The 18,125-nt window shown below is 36.2% G+C and overlaps 1 protein-coding gene across 4 annotated transcripts in view; it reads left to right on the plus strand.

Moving 5' to 3' along the window:
* The first annotated feature begins 4,690 nt into the window (after positions 1-4,690).
* LOC104219981 (probable folate-biopterin transporter 4) overlaps positions 4,691-18,125 on the plus strand; it is a 30,872-nt gene continuing 17,437 nt past the window's right edge. For 2 of the 4 annotated variants that reach the window (XM_070150035.1, XM_070150034.1), the window contains exons 1-6: positions 7,284-7,404; positions 8,591-8,718; positions 10,345-10,566; positions 11,005-11,460; positions 12,107-12,304; positions 12,396-12,533. In XM_070150035.1, coding sequence (XP_070006136.1) covers positions 7,294-7,404; positions 8,591-8,718; positions 10,345-10,566; positions 11,005-11,460; positions 12,107-12,304; positions 12,396-12,533 — 1,253 coding nt within the window. In that variant the 5' untranslated portion in view covers positions 7,284-7,293. Of the gene's footprint in view, positions 4,996-7,283; positions 7,405-8,590; positions 8,719-10,344; positions 10,567-11,004; positions 11,461-12,106; positions 12,305-12,395; positions 12,534-18,125 lie in introns of those variants that run through there. The other 2 variants (XM_070150036.1, XM_009770748.2) reach the window with 2 other exon arrangements.

The following is an 18,125-nucleotide window of genomic DNA, read 5'->3' on the forward strand; positions in this document are numbered from 1 at the left end:
TATTGTAGATATGTGTATTCTTTTTTCCTTCTCTAAATTTTTTTCCCACTGGGTTTTATTTTAGTTAAGGTTTTAACGAGGCACATTATCTGTTGAATAGACATTCAAGGGGGAGTGTTATAAATAGTATTTTATTTATGGTGAATGTCTATATTTAGAGAGATCTTAGGGTTTGTTACTTGGCGGCTAAGTCACTATTTCCCTATAAATAAAGGGGTTCTATTCTATTATAATTGATCCCAAAATCAATAAGAATTCCCTCTCTTTACTTTTCTCTGCAATACTCTTTTTCTTCTTTTATTGTTTTATAACATAAAGAACCTATATGCTAATAATTCGATTTTTCGGTTAACCGAACTAAATAACTTAATAACCGAAAACCGAACTGAAAAACTGAAATTTTAAAATTTTAAATCGAAACTGACCGAACAAACAGAATAACTGAAATCGAAATAAAAAAAATTTCGATTCGGTCGGTTTATTCTGTTCTGACTGAAATATGCCCACCCCTAGATGCAAGTGATTCAAATTAGTTGACAATTTACTGGTCAACCACATGAAGATCCAAAAAACAATCTATAGACATTCTTGGAGATCAGCTATGCTTATATCATACAAGAATTTATAAGATTAGACATGATCATGGCCCTAAACAGGGAATTGTGGAGATCGGGCATTAAGGTTGTAGGTTAGGGAAAATTGTGATGTCTTTTTTACAGCGCATTAGAGTGAGACTAGCTAGTTAGGAATTAGTCTTAGGATGTTATTGATCAACTACTGATGATGGGCTTTATCTTCTGTGTATTAATACCCTACATATTCTCGTATTTCCTATATCTCTTATATTGCTGTTACTCTGTTACTTTGTTTTTATGCTATTTATGTTATGTTATGGATTTTATGGTATTTTATGTTGTTTTATTATGAGTCTATTGATAGTACTAATATAGTGTCTCTTGTTGCCTCTTTGAGCCGAGGGTCTCCTGGAAACAGCCTCTCTGCCCCTCGGGGTAGAGGTAAGGTCTGCGTACATATTACCCTCCCCAGACCCCACTTGTGGGATTACACTGGGTTGTTGTTGTTGTAGACATGATCATATCCGATATAAGGTGCAATCAATGCACATACATGATCAAATGAAAGAAGATAGGTTGTTCGGTTATATTCTATGTAAACCTCCAAACTTGCCGGTTTGTGAATGTGATATTTATGATGATTGGTTGTGGTAAAAGGAGGTGAGACAAACTTGAAGACACAATGACAACAACAATAATAAACTCTGTGTATTCTCACAATGGGAAGGGTAAAGTGTATGTGCAGAGAGACTGTTTTCGATAGACCCTTTCAAGAAACAAACTTTAAAATGCATGAAAGAAAATTGTTTAAAAATATCTACAATCTCCCTTAATATATACGCCATTAGCTAAGAACAGAACATAATGGAAGCAAAGGATTCATACAGACAATACCAATTGATTAGAATTAATGCTAAGGGAGAGTTGGATCTTGAAAATTCCTAAGTCTTCTTTTAATTTGTCTTAAGACAATTTATTGAGCATTAGAACAAAATATGCCAGGATTTTCAACCCCAATAAGAAGCCAGGATCGAAATGAATGTAGAAAATTCACGTAACCACCTAATTACCTAATTACTAGCTTGTAATTGAAACATAGGTGATTGATCAATTAGTGCAGACAATGTCATTGTCCCATTCTTGAAGTTATCTAAGTACAGTACCTAAAATCTTTATACGTTTTTTGTCGAAGAAAAGAATCCAATATGAAGATGTATACCAATTTAACTGAAATAAATAATATATATATATAATTGAGGGACAATGGGGAGGTGATGTGGCGCTATTCACAGCCAGGATTTGGCTTTATCTTTTTTCTTAATTTTCCAGCGTTTTCATTCAAAATTTTCCAATTTAGGTATCCTAAAAAACCTTAAAAGTCACGTCTTTAGACATAAATGAATAAAGATTGAATAGACATGTCTTTAGACTTTAATTCCCTTATTTGGCCTTCCACTCTTCCTCTTCTTTCTACCAACAACGGTTAACCCCCAAAACTAAATATGGCATCTGATTCAACGTTTCTTGCTTTTTTGGTTCTCCTTCATGATCTTATAATGCCTTTTATTTATTTCTGATTTGTAAAACATTAGGATAGATTACTTAAAGTGTTTGTACAACATCTTCAATAAATTGCTACCATACTACTGATTATCTTTGTCTTCAATTATCAATTTACTTCTCCATTTTACCATATAAAGGCATATTCTTTATCTTCTTTCCTGTTAAATGAGTGTTGATTTGTAATATCATCACCTCTATCCCTGAAGTGTTAATTAAAGAGAGTGTATCCCTCAATAAGATAAGAAAAGTGTGACCTTGACAAATAGATAATGTGATTGGTATTTTGGTATAACTGAATTGATATTCCTGTTTAAAGAAGAAAAAATGTGACGCTGACAAATAGATGAATGAAAGATGTGCTTGGTACTTTGGTATAATTGAATTGCTTTTCCTGTTAGATATATCAAACCTATATATGTATAAAAGTTAATGCCAACACTTGATGTGAACACAAGTAACGTATATTTCAGGACAGATAATATACCAGATTTACTTTCTATGCCATTTTCACGGACAAATATTGTGTTGTCTTTAACAGGTCCCGTCACAAATTAGTTTTTTAACAGACATGTTAATTGGTTGAATAATGTGTTATCATTTCCTGCACTATTTTATTGTTAGTATATTCAACATTCATATTATATCTTAGGCCAAAAATAGTTAAAGAGAAGGATAAACTTCTAGTATTTTTTTTTTTTTTTGCTGTTGACTTTCCAACTGCATATGCAGGTTGATGCTGTTGTTGTTAGGATAACTCAGTATGACATTGAGAATTATTACTTGCATACTGATTACTCTAGATTCAGACATAGGGTTAACTGATAGTTGTTGGAAACTTGAGCACAATAGGGGATAGTGATAGGTATGGAAAGCTGATCACAATTTTTAACTAAGTCTTAGTCAATATAAAGAGAAAATGTATATATTAATATAATTCTGGGCTTCTTTTCTTAACAAGGAAAAAAAAGACTAACTGGCACTCCTCTGGTGTTGGTCTCTATTTACAGTGATTTCTCTGATAGGGCTCATTTCCCTCTCACTTCATGCTATTCTACTCCACAAGTATATTTAACTCCATATTCCATAAGTTGAATATCATAGTATACTTTGTAGTATAAGTAGTATAACTATATCTTAAAAGCACTTCAATATTTACTGAAGTTCTCATTTTGTTTTGTCTAATAGAATGTTCTGACTTTTCATTGTTGAAATTTTTTCTCTTTACAATGGATTTGATGTTTGGTGTAAGCAAGGAATTAAGAATTAATGGAGTAGGAGGTGGCTACAATCATTATGCTAAAAGGTTCTGTTCTATTTTTTTTAGTTCTTTTGTATTTATGCTCCATATATATTCTAATCTTCAATTGAGGATTAATGTGATTTCTGTTTCCATTATATGGAGTCATAGGATACAATAGGTTTGAAATCAACATAAAATGAAAATATAAACTCCAAAGCCTTTTCTCAGCTGGCCTCCTCTTCTGTGCTTTCTCTTTCTGAGCATGTATTTCAGTTCACAAGCATATCCGAATATGAGTCATGCCTGCTGGCCAAGCGAATCGAAGTTATCTTCCGGTCAATTGTTCACCCAGTCAAGTGCAAAAAATACAATAGAATCACGCAACGCACGTTGCTGGTGTGCCAAAGCACTCAAGGGATTCGTGCTTGAATGTTGAAATTAGGGGACTCTATCCAATCCATGCGGCAAATCTGTTTGTGGTGGAAATCTATTGAGTAGATTTGGGATGTTTAGAAACACATATACATTACTCATGTATAATTATTACTGAACCTTCGATGACAGTTCCAATGGTTGCATGAATATATTGATTGAAATTGGAAAGAAAGAGAACAATTTTGTATCTATCAAGAGTGAAGTAAAGATTGAGCTTTTGCTGCTTCCACAGGACTTATAAAGTATTGTTCACAATGATTTTTTGTCATAAAATGTTGCAAGTTCTTAAAGGTTATATGTACAATTCTTCGTGACCATTGTATTTGAGAAGTTTCAAGAGTTTCATGGAAATAAATATTATTTACAATAACTATAGTACTATTATTTGTGAATAATTTTAAGTAAGAACATGAGGCAATAGGATATATATTAAAAATATTTTTTCAATAAAATGAGTGTCAACTTCTCTTCCAACTGAGAAGATTGCGTTTCAGCACAACTGCTTTTCTTGCCATAAAAAAAAGGAGATTGCTTTCGAGCACATTATCATTATAAATCTACAGACAGTGTGATGCTTTTTCTTAAATTTATTTGTTTTATGTTTTCACACGTAATAACTTATTTTTAGTTTTTTGTTATTATAAAATATAATGTCTTCCATTAAATTTACAAAAGAAGAAGAAGTGAATTTAGTGATATTTCACCGCGTGGAATTAACTAGTTAAATAAATAAATAAAAGTATATTTACATAATTCAACTATATAATTTTGTGGAAATGGAGTTTTAACCGTCACCTAAAAAATAAATTAATGCGGTCAGCGCGTGCGCTGGTCCATTGTGGACTTGACGAAGGCAAAGAGGAAAGACGATGAAAAAGAAGACGAAATATGCTTGAGTAATGAATACGTTAGATTTAAATTAACAAATGGAAACATTAAATTATTAAAGTCCTTCCAATCGTAAAAGAAGTTGAGGGGATCCATGTAATCTGGGCATCCCCATTTCCCAGTCAAAAAAGGAACGACTGGAGAAAAAAAAACAGTCAAAATCAAATTTATTCATCGATTGGGAAGAGGCAATTTGTGACTGTGATCCCAAAAATGATGGGTTGGTTGAAGCAGTTACGCACTGCTTTTGGGGCTTCCTTTCTCTGGCTTGTTTGCCTTATTTACTTCACCCAGGTTCTCTCTTTCTCCACTCCCCCCTCCCCAACTTTTTTCTTTTTATTTATTTATCCTAGTGATGGTTTCCTCCATTATATAGAAATTCTCTTTTCATTTCTAGACAACAGTTAGCAATTTTCAGCATTTGGGGCTCAGAGGGTCTTTTTTATGTTTTAACGGGCGGAGTTTCTGGGTTTTACGATGAAATTTGGCTTGTCTACTTTTAAATTGTTCTATGTCAAAGTTCTATTTTTTTTTTTGAGTTGCGTGTTCTGAGATGAGTTTAAATGGAGAAACATAATCCGTGAGGATTCATCTAGTCGACCTAACTAGCTCAGGGCTCTTGTCTAGGTGTAAGAGCGCACCTTGTGATGTGTGGGTTAGGTGCGCACATCACAAGTTTGTCCATTATACGTCGAGTTTCGAACTGTGTGCCATTGGCCCTTTGAGATTTATCGGTTATTAGGAAAAAATACAGTCAACTGAACTTTTTCGGGACTGAGGCTTATGTTGTTGTCGCATGTATTGGGAATTTCTTATTGCATCAGGCTCCATGCGTGAGTGGTGAAATGAAACGAGCTAAATGGAGCTTAATAGCTATCGAGTTTTATATAGCAGAGTCAACTAGTTTGGGGTTGTTGTGTAGTTGTTAATGTATTAGGTTCCATGCTTATCTTAACATCTAGTCTAGTTCTTTTTGCAGCTTGAAAATGCCCGTTAAAAGAACTTTGGTTAGCAAGGCTTCAAGGTTATTAAGCTACTTTTTCTCTGTATAAGCTCCTTTAACAACTTTTCCTACCTTTGCCATCAAAAGTAATCATCAGGCGCCAATTAAACTTATGTTTACTTTTCACATAAAACGTATCTGCACCGATTTGATCTCTTTCAAACAAAAATACCCTTACTCATTTAGTGTATATATTCTTCCGGATAATTTAGTCGTGGCCTCTTACATGGTGCTAAACTAATTTATTAGAAGACTTGTATATTCTGGTGGTTACAGGCTAAAAAAGAGGCTTGATCTCATCTTGGGTATAACTGTGTTGTATCTTTTCTGTGGTTAAGGTAAATACAGTTGTATAGTGCTCTTGAATCATAAGATCACAATCAAATTGATCCAAGCAGTGCATGCAGAGCCAGAAGGAGGCCTTTGGGCCTAGAGCAACTCGAAAGTACTTTACTCCAGTCCCTTATTGAAAGATCTGACTTAAGAGTAGATTTAGTAAAAGATTTAGAGGATTGAAATGGGGAAATTCCAGTTTAGTTGTAACTGAAAACTAGCAATTATGCTGTCTGTTTAGCAAATGTCAAAGCTTTATGCTTTTTCTTTCCATAGATATGTAGTCAAGTGGTGGAGTGGGAGAGGAGCAGGAACTCCCAAAAGCACATTGACTGCAAGAAATTAAAAGATTGAATTTAACCCGAGGCAATTGAACGCAAAGAGAAACTCCTCATCAGAAGTTTGGTAAAATACGTTACAGGACCAGATGTGGGACAAGCTGTTGCAAGATGCGAAGATCATACCTAGAAAACTATATTAAAATCTTGGACTCAATATGCTGCTACCCACAAGGGATGTAATTTCACCTTGTTGCCTTCTTTTTATTTGCTTGAATGAAGTCTTGCACGCCTTGGGCAAAATTATGCATAATGAACAACAAGATTGTTCTCTTTTCTTGCAATTAAAATTTTTGCTGTAATATAAGTTATCTTGACTGTTTACCGCAATGAAATATCTAAGGGATCGTTTGGTTTATTAGCAAAATAATCTCTACATAAGATCACCCATCAAGTAATACTATGTTTAGTTGGCTTTATAAGAAAAAATTAAATACAGTCAAACCTCTCTATAACAACATCGTTTGTTCTGAAATTTTTCGGCTTTTATAGTGAATGGCTGTTATACACCTATAACAACATTTGGCATTTAAATATATTTTGGCTGTTATAGTAAAAAATTATCCAAAAACTAATTGTTTTTCCTTTTTAATACTATATATAAAATATTTAAATTCAAAATCTCAAAAGATATAAATATTTCACGAATTAAATGCTAAAGAAATCTAATACATTATTAAAAAATTCTTAACTAAACGCACAAATATTTAAACTCTAAGGCACACAATTAAAAAATACGAATATATTATGTTTACATATTATTGGTAATACGAATATATTACGTTTACACATGTGGAGGTCGAGTATTAGAGTTGTAGGTTAGGGGGTAGTTGAGTCTTGACTTATGTCATGACTTTGTGAGACTAGTTTGGTATGGATACTATTTCGCTTTTGCTTTGTATCTTTCTTCTTGATTTCATGTTGTTCCATTTTTCATATTATTTCTGTGGTGTTACTGATATTGTCTCCTTTTGTCTTCTTGAGCCGAGGGTCTTTCGGAAACAACCTCTTTACTCCTTCGGGATAGGGGTAAGGTCTGCATACACACTACCCTCCCCAGACCCCACTAGTGGTTTCACTGGGTCGTTGTTGTTGTTGTATATTATTGGTAATTGTCCAATATAAAATATATCATGTGTACATCTTCAAATAAAAAAAGAATGAGATGCATATAAAGTATAAATAGATCTCTTAAGTATCTTTTGGCATTTTTCTAATGCAAGATATATCATTTGTAGATATAGTTATAAAAATATTTGATGTGCATATGTTCATGGAACATACTGCTATCCTTACGATAATATATATAGCTATTATAAGTTGCACATTAAATTTATAAAATATTTGCTTAAATATTTAGAATTATTATTAGTAATAATCTCAGAAAATCTGCATGGCTGTTATAGAGGAATAATTTTACAAAAAGTTGTTGCTGTTATAGGCAGAATGCTGTTATAGAGAAGTAAAATATATCATAACAAATCGGTTCTGAGAAAAATTAGGCTTTTATAGTGAATAGCTGTTACATAGGGATGCTGTTATAGAGAGGTGAGAGGTCTGACTGTATTTGATAAGTAATGCAGTTTTGGTTGGCCACATAAGTAATGCATTACTTGGTTGGTAGTATTAAGCTTAATACTTTATGCAGGAATTATGTTTTTCTTTATGCGGGATAAAATGTGGAAATAAGATTATGTATATTAGCAATACGTGGATAAAAGTATTTAAAGATAGAAATGCTTTTAAAGTAGGTAATCCCTACATAACATTCTTTGTATTATTATTCACTGCAAGATTATACCTACATTATCGTTCACTGCATAAACACTCCTTGCGTTAAAATTCCTGCATAACTAGTACTTGAACAAACTACCCTTAAGGTTTTCTCTCGCTTGTCTTCTATGATGCCTCTCTTATTGTAGTAGAGTATTTTGGGAGCCTTTTTATGTTAAAAGAGAGAGCATACAGTGTTGCTCTGCTGTTCCTTGAATTAATTGCAGAGGTGCAGGAAACTGAACTTAAAACAACAAAAGAAAAACCAAAAAAGTAAACAGTGAGTGGTCATGTAATCTCTTGGTTCCCTGTACACTTTTGTTGTCCATTTGAGCATATCTTAAGTGCATTTTGTAGGTTTTTATGGGATGCCTATCATGTTTATATTCCTTTTTGAAATCCCTTGGGTATAATTAACACTATTCTCTATTTTTGGGAGCAGGGTTTCAGATCTTTTGTTTGGACAGCAGTTTCATATCAGTTGAAAGACAACTTGAAGTTATCTCCATCAGCCTCCCAATTTATCACTTCGATAGCATTCTTTCCATGGAGCATAAAACCTTTATATGGGTATTTATCTATCATGCACACTCAACCTCTTGTTGTTGATGTTACTGATATTTTGCCTCTTTTCGTCTTCTTGAGCCGAGGGTCTTTCGGAAACAGCCTCTGTACCCCTCGGTATAGGGGTAAGGTCTGCGTACACACTACCCTCCCCAGACCCCACTAGTGGGTTTTCACTGGGTTGTTGTTGTTGTTGTTGCACACTCAACCTCTTGTGAGCTTCTGTAATGCATACTTGTGAATAGAAAATGGTGTCCTAGCTGTATGTTTAATCTTGTTCAGTAGTGTCTAAATAAATATAACAATTCTCAAGCATAAAATGAAACAAATTAAGCTAAACAAACCTTCAGAGCAAATTTGGATGGTTCAATCTGATTTGGTAGATCGTCGTGCTTGAATTGAGTTAATATTAGATGTTTAACGTTAGTTTTTGAGCTTTAGAAACATAGAATTTTACCTATAGGTCCATGAGCCAGGAATTAATATATATATACTAATTCATGATTATCTTCTTTTTTTTTCCTTTTAATATCTTTGCAGTTCCTTATTGCCTTCCCTACCCCATTCCTTTTAGTCCTCTGCTCCCCCTTTCTTCATGTATCTGACCTCAATTTTTACATCATATTCAAATCAAAGAGTTGGATACCTGATTTAGGCAGTAAGTGCTTCTCCCTAGTACATATAGTACCTGTTGGCATAGTTCGAAGACACTTTCTCTCATTCCATCACATTGGCCCTTGGGGTTAAATAGAAGACTTGTGGACTTCTTGGTGCACTCATGAGATTCCTTTAAGCATAGAAGATTCGGTATATTTTTCGTAGAGAGCCATATTTTCTTGTGAGGTTTTTCTATTTTTTCATATACTTCTTGTATATGGGTATTTATGCTTTTTATTAATGAAATCTTATTACCTTTTCAAAAAAAAAAAAAAATCACCTCTGTGCTTTTGTAAGCGGACCAGGGGCACTTAATTAGCCTCTTCTACTGCCTAGCAGGTCCAACTTACTTGTAAATGTTAAGTAGAACTAGGCTTGAGCTGAATATCAGATTCTATTGAATTTAATGATCCTATAGATTTGGTCAATTAATCTAAAACATTCAAGTGCCAGGTGTACAAATCAAAAGAAAAAGTTTGTTAAGATGTTTAGTTTTCTTCTATCTGATTGCAGCTCGAATTTGCAGTACCAGAAACAAAAGGAACTGTAATCAATGTGAAATGAATATTAAGAACAATGTTCTCTTTTAGGTGGCATTTTGATATGTTCTAGAATTAACATATAAAGACAAAAGCTGTGACAAATTTTTTGACAGTTTCTTGGAGTTTTAATAAACATCATCGGATCAATTTCTAACATGTGGTAGCATCTTATTGTGGAAACCTAAAAATATGGCTAAGCCAGATAGATTTTTCTTAAATCATGGAAATTGTCATTAAACAATAGATTTATTATACGATGGTCCATAACTGAGGCGTAGTTGTTGTTGTATGGTCAATAACTGCTGGTGTGCAGTTCATGACTTAGACTCTGCTAAGCTCGTTTTTGTTGTTTTCCCATGAAACCATGTCAGGAAAATTGTTCATTTCTTGCTCTTCTGCACCATCAAGACCTTATTCAATATGCTGTTTGCAGGATATTATCTGATTGTTTCCCAATCAGAGGAAGGAAAAGAGTCCCCTACCTTACACTTGCAACTTTGCTCTCGCTGTTGCCATGGCTAATTTTAGGGTTAAGTGCTTTCCTGAGAAATACGAGGATAGAACTCATGATTCTTTTGACAGTGCAGAACCTGGGCTCTGCAATGGCTGATGTCGTAATTGACGCAATGATCGCTGAGGCGGTAAGATTTGAGCGGTATGTTCTTCTACATGGGACTTTTTCTATCATTCTAATTAGAAGGGCTGTTTGAATTGGAGTAATTTTAAGTAGCTGCAAAAACAGGTAATTTTTAAATATATCTGGACCAAAACTAAGCCTTTGACCATACAACAAAAGTAAATGTCAAATTAGTCGGATCAAATAGCAGGTTGTACCATGGATATGACTTGTCTATTCAGTTCATGGTTAAATATAGCTGCAAAAAGGGCTTTGCTATCATTTTTTACGACAGATGCCTGGGTTTATGTGAAGTTTGATTTGTTAATTGTCACCTAATTGTTAAAGTCCTATTTTACATGCAAATTCAACAGGTTTAGACGCTGTCATGTGCAGCTTGCACCGAAAATATTTAGATTAATTTCGTTGAGAGTGAAAGGCATGATTTTGTTTTAATTTAGCATTACTTGTCAACAGGGCATCATTTGCTGGAGATCTTCAGTCAATATCTTGGCTGGCTATGGCATTCGGAGGAATCTGTGGGAGTTTGCTGGGAGGATATGCATTAGTCAATTTACAGATAGATCGGATATTCCTCCTTTTCTCTGTCTTACCTGCTTTACAGCTCTTTTCATGTGGTTTGGTTGAGGAGGGTTCTGTACAAGGTAAAGCACTCCCTGATGGTTTTGTATCTAATGGTTCTGAAATGACGATTGGAAGTATTGAAGAAGAAGATAAGTTCTCTAGTGAAAAATCGAAAAGTAGTTCTTTGAGGAGAAAGAAGAGCCAGAAAAATTCAAAAAGGGCACCAACTCCAATAAATAAACTTCAGGCTCCTGACAAAAACGGATCATCATTATCTCAATGGTATCAATCTCTGAAAATGGCCACCTACACATTATTTAGGGCTTTCCACCAGCCAGCCATTTTAAGGTAACTTGTGCGAGAGTTTAATATTTCTTTTTCTCTTGATGCTTTATAATGAATAGTCACGAATCAATTTTTTTCCCTTTTGGAGCTTCTGCTAGAACACTACGTGCTTCAGTGTATATATATGATACGATGGGGCCTAGGTCTTGAAAATCTTTCTCTACCTTCTTTTCAATCTTTCTTGGTGATGCCATTTCTTTCTATCTCTATACCATATTGGAAGAGGTAATAGACTTGTGAAGGGATTGCTTTCATTAGCATAAAATGGACTCGCATCGCCTTAAGTTGGAACAATGAAACTGCAATTCCAAAAACACTTTCATCACTTACAGTATTGGCCTTGTATTACAATTTCTTAAGAAAGATCCAAGTGGCAGCATAACTTCCAACAGATTAAGTCACTGGCCAAGGTTTTTTTTTTTTTTTTTTTTTTGGTGCTTCCATTCATTGAATTTCATGCTTCCATGTTTCAATATGTCAGTTGGGACATCATGGGAGGTTGTGAATTCTTCAGTAGCCTCCCATCTTCTTGTCTCTCTCTTTTTTTTATTTGTTTTTATTTTTATATAATACCATTTCTCTTTTGCCTTCTCTTAATTTACTGATGTTGCGGTGGTTATCCTCTTGCTAATTGTTCCTTGGAATCCAGACCAATGGCTTGGTTCTTTTTGGCTCATGTGACAGTTCCAAATCTCTCGACGGTTATGTTCTACTATCAGACGGAGTTCTTAAAATTAGATGCATCTTTCCTTGGAACAGCACGTGTTCTTGGATGGTTGGGCCTCATGATCGGGACCTTGACTTACAATCGCTATTTAAAAAAGATGAGGTTGCGATATATTCTCATGTAAGTAGCTCTTTGACTCGTACATGTTATGTTAAGGAATATTGACTTAAATTATGAAATCACTTTATTTTCCTACTTATAATTTATGCAGGTTTACTCAAGTAGGTGTGGCCCTTTTGACTGTTCTAGATATGGTTCTGGTTTCTCGAGCTAATGTTTTATTAGGTATATCGGACAAGGTTACAGTGCTTTTTGGGTCTGCTCTTTCTGATGGCATCAATCAATTCAAGTATGTCCAACATTTTTCTTATATATGCTCTTGTAAAAAGTAGTTATAGAACATTTGAAGCAGCTAACATCTGTTAGGTATAAAACATGAGTACAGTCAAACCCCTCTATAACGGCCTAGTTTGTTCTGATATTTTTTGGCTGCTATAGTGAAGTGCTGTTATAGAAGACATATATTATAATATAGGGAAAAAGGCCGGATTTATCCCTCTACTTTGGTAAATAGTTTACATTTATCCCCCGTTATACTTTCCGTCCAAATCCACCCTTACCGTTAACAAAGTAACTAAAATTGTCCCTAACCCTAATGGACATCCACTGTGGCACCCAATGCCTCAAAAAAAATTGCCACATAGATATACAAGTCAGTATTTTTTAAATTTAATCCCTAAATCCAATTGACCCGTCCCTGATTCTGTTGACCCAATTACCAGTAACCCTCACAATCATAAGCCCCCCTCCCCCCGGGGTCCCCTCTTTCTTTTCTTCTTCTTCCTAACCCACCACCCCATTTCTTCTCTCTATCTTTTCTCTTCAATGTAGGAGCGCTTTAAGTAATTTCTGTTTTGGTTTCATAACACTAGGCAGGTATTCTCAGAGCAACATCTAAGTCATATCTCATAACATAGCATCCTTGTATGTGTCACCCACCCTAAACTGTACAGATAAGTTTTACACTTGAAATAATCGCTGAAACATGACTAAGTTGATTATACCATGTCAAGCTCTATGCTCGATTCAAGCCAAAACCACAATTATAGAAAATTCAAACAAGTAATTTTTGGACAATTTTCGATTTATTAACTGAAATGAAAGTATTACAACTAAAACTGAAGGAAATAAAATGAAAAACAATACTAATAGTTGAATACCATTGTTGATGAGCTCGAGTCTGCAACAGAAGAAGAATAGATTTAGGTGAGAAGAGAATTTGGATTGAGGGAGAAGAAATCAGAAGAGAGAGGAATTTAGTTACCAGAAGTTCGTTAGTTTTGCTCCCTTATCAGTCGTTATTTTTGATGCCTTTTGGATTGATCTGAGCCATTGATCTATACTAGCTGAACAGATCTAAACCCTCCAAATTTTTCGTGTTTTGCAAAGAGGCCCTTCCGCCTTTTCTAATTGAATTCTGCCCAAATTTAAAATTTAACGCTCCACAGACCATGACATACCCTTCCCCTTGAAATGATCCTTGTCCTCAAGGATCAAAATGAGGGAATTTGGCGTTCAAATCTGCATAATCTTCCCAAGTGGCATCCTCCGGAGCTAAGTTCGACCACTGCACTAAGACTTTAACAGCAACAACATTTCCCTTCTTAACCATTTATCTTTGTAATATGGCAATTGGAGCAACCAAAAACTGCCCATCCTCTTCGGTCTGGGGCAGTATAGTTTGAGTAGTGATCTTGGATCCCACCTTCTTCTTCAATAGAGAAACATGAAATACAGGGTGTACTTTGGAGGTAGGAGGTAGTTCTAGTTTGTAAGCAACTTGCCCCACCTTGGCAATGATTTTGTATGGCCCATAGAATTTGGAGCTGAGTTTGAGGTTTCTTCTAAGAGCTAAGGATGATTGTCTATAAGGCTGGAGCTTTAGAAAGACCATGTCGCCCACCTGGAATTCTCTTTCAGTTCTTCTTTGATCTGCATATAACTTCATTCTCTCTTGAGCTTTAATCAAATTATCTTGCAACAGTTGTTGAACCTGTTGCCTCCTCATAACAGCATCACCAACAGCTTGGACAGTAGTATCTAGCGGTGGCCCAACTGATAACTGTGGTGGAGTAAAGCCATACAAGGCCTCAAAGGGAGTGCACCCTAAGCTGGTGTGAAAATTTTTGTTGTACCACCACTTAGCTAGGGGTAACCATTGCTTCCATTGTACTGGCTTATGAGAAGTCATACACTTAAGATATTTCTCAATGCATTTATTCACCCTCTCACTTTGGCCATCACTCTGGGGGTGGTAGGCAGTAGTGAAATGAAGTTGGGTGCCAACACCCTAAATAGTGCCTGCCAGAAGTTGCTTAAGAATACTTTATCTCTATCAGAGACTATAGAATCAGGTAACCCATGCAAGGTATGCACATGCTTGAAGAACTTGTTAGCCACATTTACTGCAGTGTAAGGGTGAGCAAGAGTCATAAAGTGAGCAAATTTTGACCTCCTATCCACTACCACAAAGATCACTTCCTTGCCTTTAGACCTTGGTAGTCCTTCAATGAAATCCATGGTTATATGTTTCCAAACCTGGTCTGGAATGGGTAGAGGTTGCAGTAGGCCCGGGTAAGGAACATTTTCCCCTTTGTTTCTTTGACATACATCACAAGTAGATACATGGTCAATCACCATCTGTTTCATACCAGGCCAATAAAACAATTGTGAAAGCCTTTTTAGAGTATCAAGTTGGCCTGAATGCCCCCCAATTGGTGAGTCATGAAAGGTTGTCAGTAGTTATTGCCTGAGTGGATCATGATCCCCTATGTAAATCTTGCCCTTCTTTCTCAATACTCCAGCTATGTAATGATATATACGAGGTCCTTGAGTATCCACGATTACCTCAGAGATTAAGGCAACTTCATGTGTATCTCCTTCATAGCTATTACTGACTTCTTGCATCCAAGTAGGAGTTGTTACACTAATGGCCATGAACTCAGCTGCACTAGACAAGGTTTCACCTTCCTGACCCTCAAACTGCTCGGAGAGTGCATCAACAACTCTATTTTCTACCCCTTATTATACTGAACTTCATAATCAAGCCCCAGTAGTTTAGTTAACCCTTTCTGTTGAATGTCAGTGGTTACTCTTTGTTCCAGCAGGAATTTGAGGATGTGATGATCAGTTTTCACTATAAAATGCTTATATTGCAAGTAATGCCTCCATTTCTCTACTGCATTCAAGAGAGCCATGTATTCTTTCTCATAAATAGACCTTCCTCTATGTCTAGGGGCAAGTACTTTACTCAGATAAGCAATGGGTTTTCCCTTTTGTAATAACACAGCACCTATACCATTTTGGCTAGCATCAGTTTCCACTATAAAGTATTAAGAATAATCAGGTAAGGCCAAGACTGGTGTGTTGACCATGGCTTGTTTCAGAGCTTCAAAAGCAACTGTAGCTTCCTCATTCCACTTGAAGGCTTCCTTCTTAAGCAAATCAGTCAGGGGTTTAGCAATAACTCCATAATTGAGTCTGAAAAATCCTCTCAACCCTCTCAAGGTACTATAGCTTTGACCTTCTCAGGGTCAGTAGAGACCCCTTCCCTTGAGATCACATGCCCCAAGTACTCCACCTTTGATTGCCCAAAAGAGCACTTAGATTTCTTTGCATACAAGGTCTGAGTTCTCAAGATTCTGAACACTGCCTCTAAATTTGTCTAGTGTTCAGGTAAAGATTTACTATAGATGAGGATGTCATCAAAGAATACCAACACAAATTTTCTAAGTATAGGCTGAAAAACTTGGTTCTTCAATGCTTGAAATGTAGCTGGAGCATTTGTTAGCCCAAAGAGCATCACCTTGAACTCATAGTGTCCCAAATGAGTCCTAAAAGCAGTTTTGTAAATGTCTTCACTCTTCATCCTGATTTGGTGGTACCCAGACCTAGGTCAATTTTTGAGAAAATAACTAACCCAAATAACTCATCTAGCAAGTCATCCACTATTGGAATTGGATACTTATCTTTGATGGTTATCTCATTAAGCCTTCTGTAATCCACACAAAACCTCCAAGTCTCATCTTTCTTCTTTACTAGTAAAGCTGGTGAAGAAAAAGGTGACTGACTATCTCTAATGATCCCATTAAGCATCATTTCCCTCACTTGCTTCTCTAGCTCTTCTTTTTGAAAGAAATTATACCTGTAGGGCCTCAGGCTGACAGGGCCAGCTCCTGGTTTGAGTGGAATTCCATGATCTAAGGCCCTTGTTGGAGGTAGGGATTTAGGCTCAGCAAACACATCTTGATAGGTGATCAATACTGACCGGATGGAGGAATCAACTGGCTCCTCTTCTTTTGCTGCTACTGCTTGCACCAAGAACAAATGTGCCATGAAAGTTTGTCCTTTCTTTATTAGTTTTCCCATAGTGCTTCCACTAGTCCACCCTAATTGCCCCTGTTGGTTGATGCCTTGCAACACCACCTTATTGCCCTTTTTACCAATGGTTACACAGTTCTTCTCATGGTCAAATTTGGTTGGATTGAACTTCTTCATCCAGTCATTGCCAAGGACTATGTCACAACCTCCTAACTGTAGTATTCTCAGATTTTCTTTAAACAATTTCCCACCCATCTTCCAGCTAAATTTGGGACAAACAAAGTTGGTATACATGTAGTTGCCATCAGCCACTGTCACCCTTAAGGTATTAGAAATTACTGGTGTGTAGCCAGTCTCCTTGACAGTGATCTCATTAATGAAGCTGTGAGTGCTCCCTGAATCCACCAATATAGTTAGCTCCTTCCTTCTAAACACTCCCCTTACTAGTATGGTATTGGCTCCCATGTTAGTACCAGACAAGGCATTAAAGCAAACAACCTCTTGTATTTCTGGTCCAATGTCTACTTCAATCTCTATCTCAGGTGGGGGTTCTTCCTGTATAGTAGCAACTTCCTCCACTTCTCCAGTCAAGCATTGCAGTTGTTTGAATTGGCACCTGTGATCAGGACCAAACTTTTCTCTACATCTGAAACATAGTTGGTTGGCTTTTCTGTACTCATACACCTCTGGAGTTAGCCTCAAGGGACTAGGTTTGAAAAGAGTAGCCGCAGTTGGTCTTTGCACCACTGTTGGAACTGAAGCCTTAGCAGCAGTGGTCACTCTTGCCACTGGTTGGTTCTTCTTCAAAGCAGCCTCAATAGCCCTCTCCTGCATCCTAGCCTGTTCAATGGCACAGCTCAGGGTTTTAGGTTTAAACAACTTCACTGAATACTTGATCTCATCCTTTAAGCCTCCTACAAAACTAGAAAGGAAATGTGCCTCATTTAGTGCAGGGTTCCTCACTATCATCTGAGCCTTAAGGTCATCAAACTTCACTAGATAATCTTCCACATTGCTTGTCTGTTGCAGTCGGTTAAATTCTTCCACTACATCCTCCATTAACACCTCCCCAAACCTATTGCATACCTCCTCCTTCAACTCATCCCATGTAATCACTCCCCTGCTTAGTATCAGGGAATTATACTATAACTCAGCATTACCATTCATATACAAAGCAGCCCTTTCTACTTTAAGATCCTCAGCTACCTTATACAAATTGAAGAATCTATCACATTTTCGAAATCCATACCTTAGGGTTAGTACTATCGAAGCTTGGTAACTCCCATTTGGGATTAGGAACCTGTCCTTGTTATGGTCTAGCTGCTCTATTCTCCGCTGGTAAGGGTAGTAGTCCAATTCCAACTCCTAGGATTTGCTCAGGTGGCCTAGGTTGCCTACGATCCATGATATTCAACCACTCCAACAGTTGTTCCAAGGTACCTTGAATACCTGCTTGGGTATCCCTCAAATCTTGCTGCCCATCTTTCAGCTCAGCTAACAGCTTGTCATGGTGGGTTAATTTCTCATCCATCACTTTCATGCGAGTTCCTTCAACCATTAA

The sequence above is a fragment of the Nicotiana sylvestris genome, chromosome 6 (genome assembly GCF_000393655.2).
Source record: "Nicotiana sylvestris chromosome 6, ASM39365v2, whole genome shotgun sequence".
NCBI classification, from domain to species: Eukaryota; Viridiplantae; Streptophyta; class Magnoliopsida; order Solanales; family Solanaceae; genus Nicotiana; species Nicotiana sylvestris.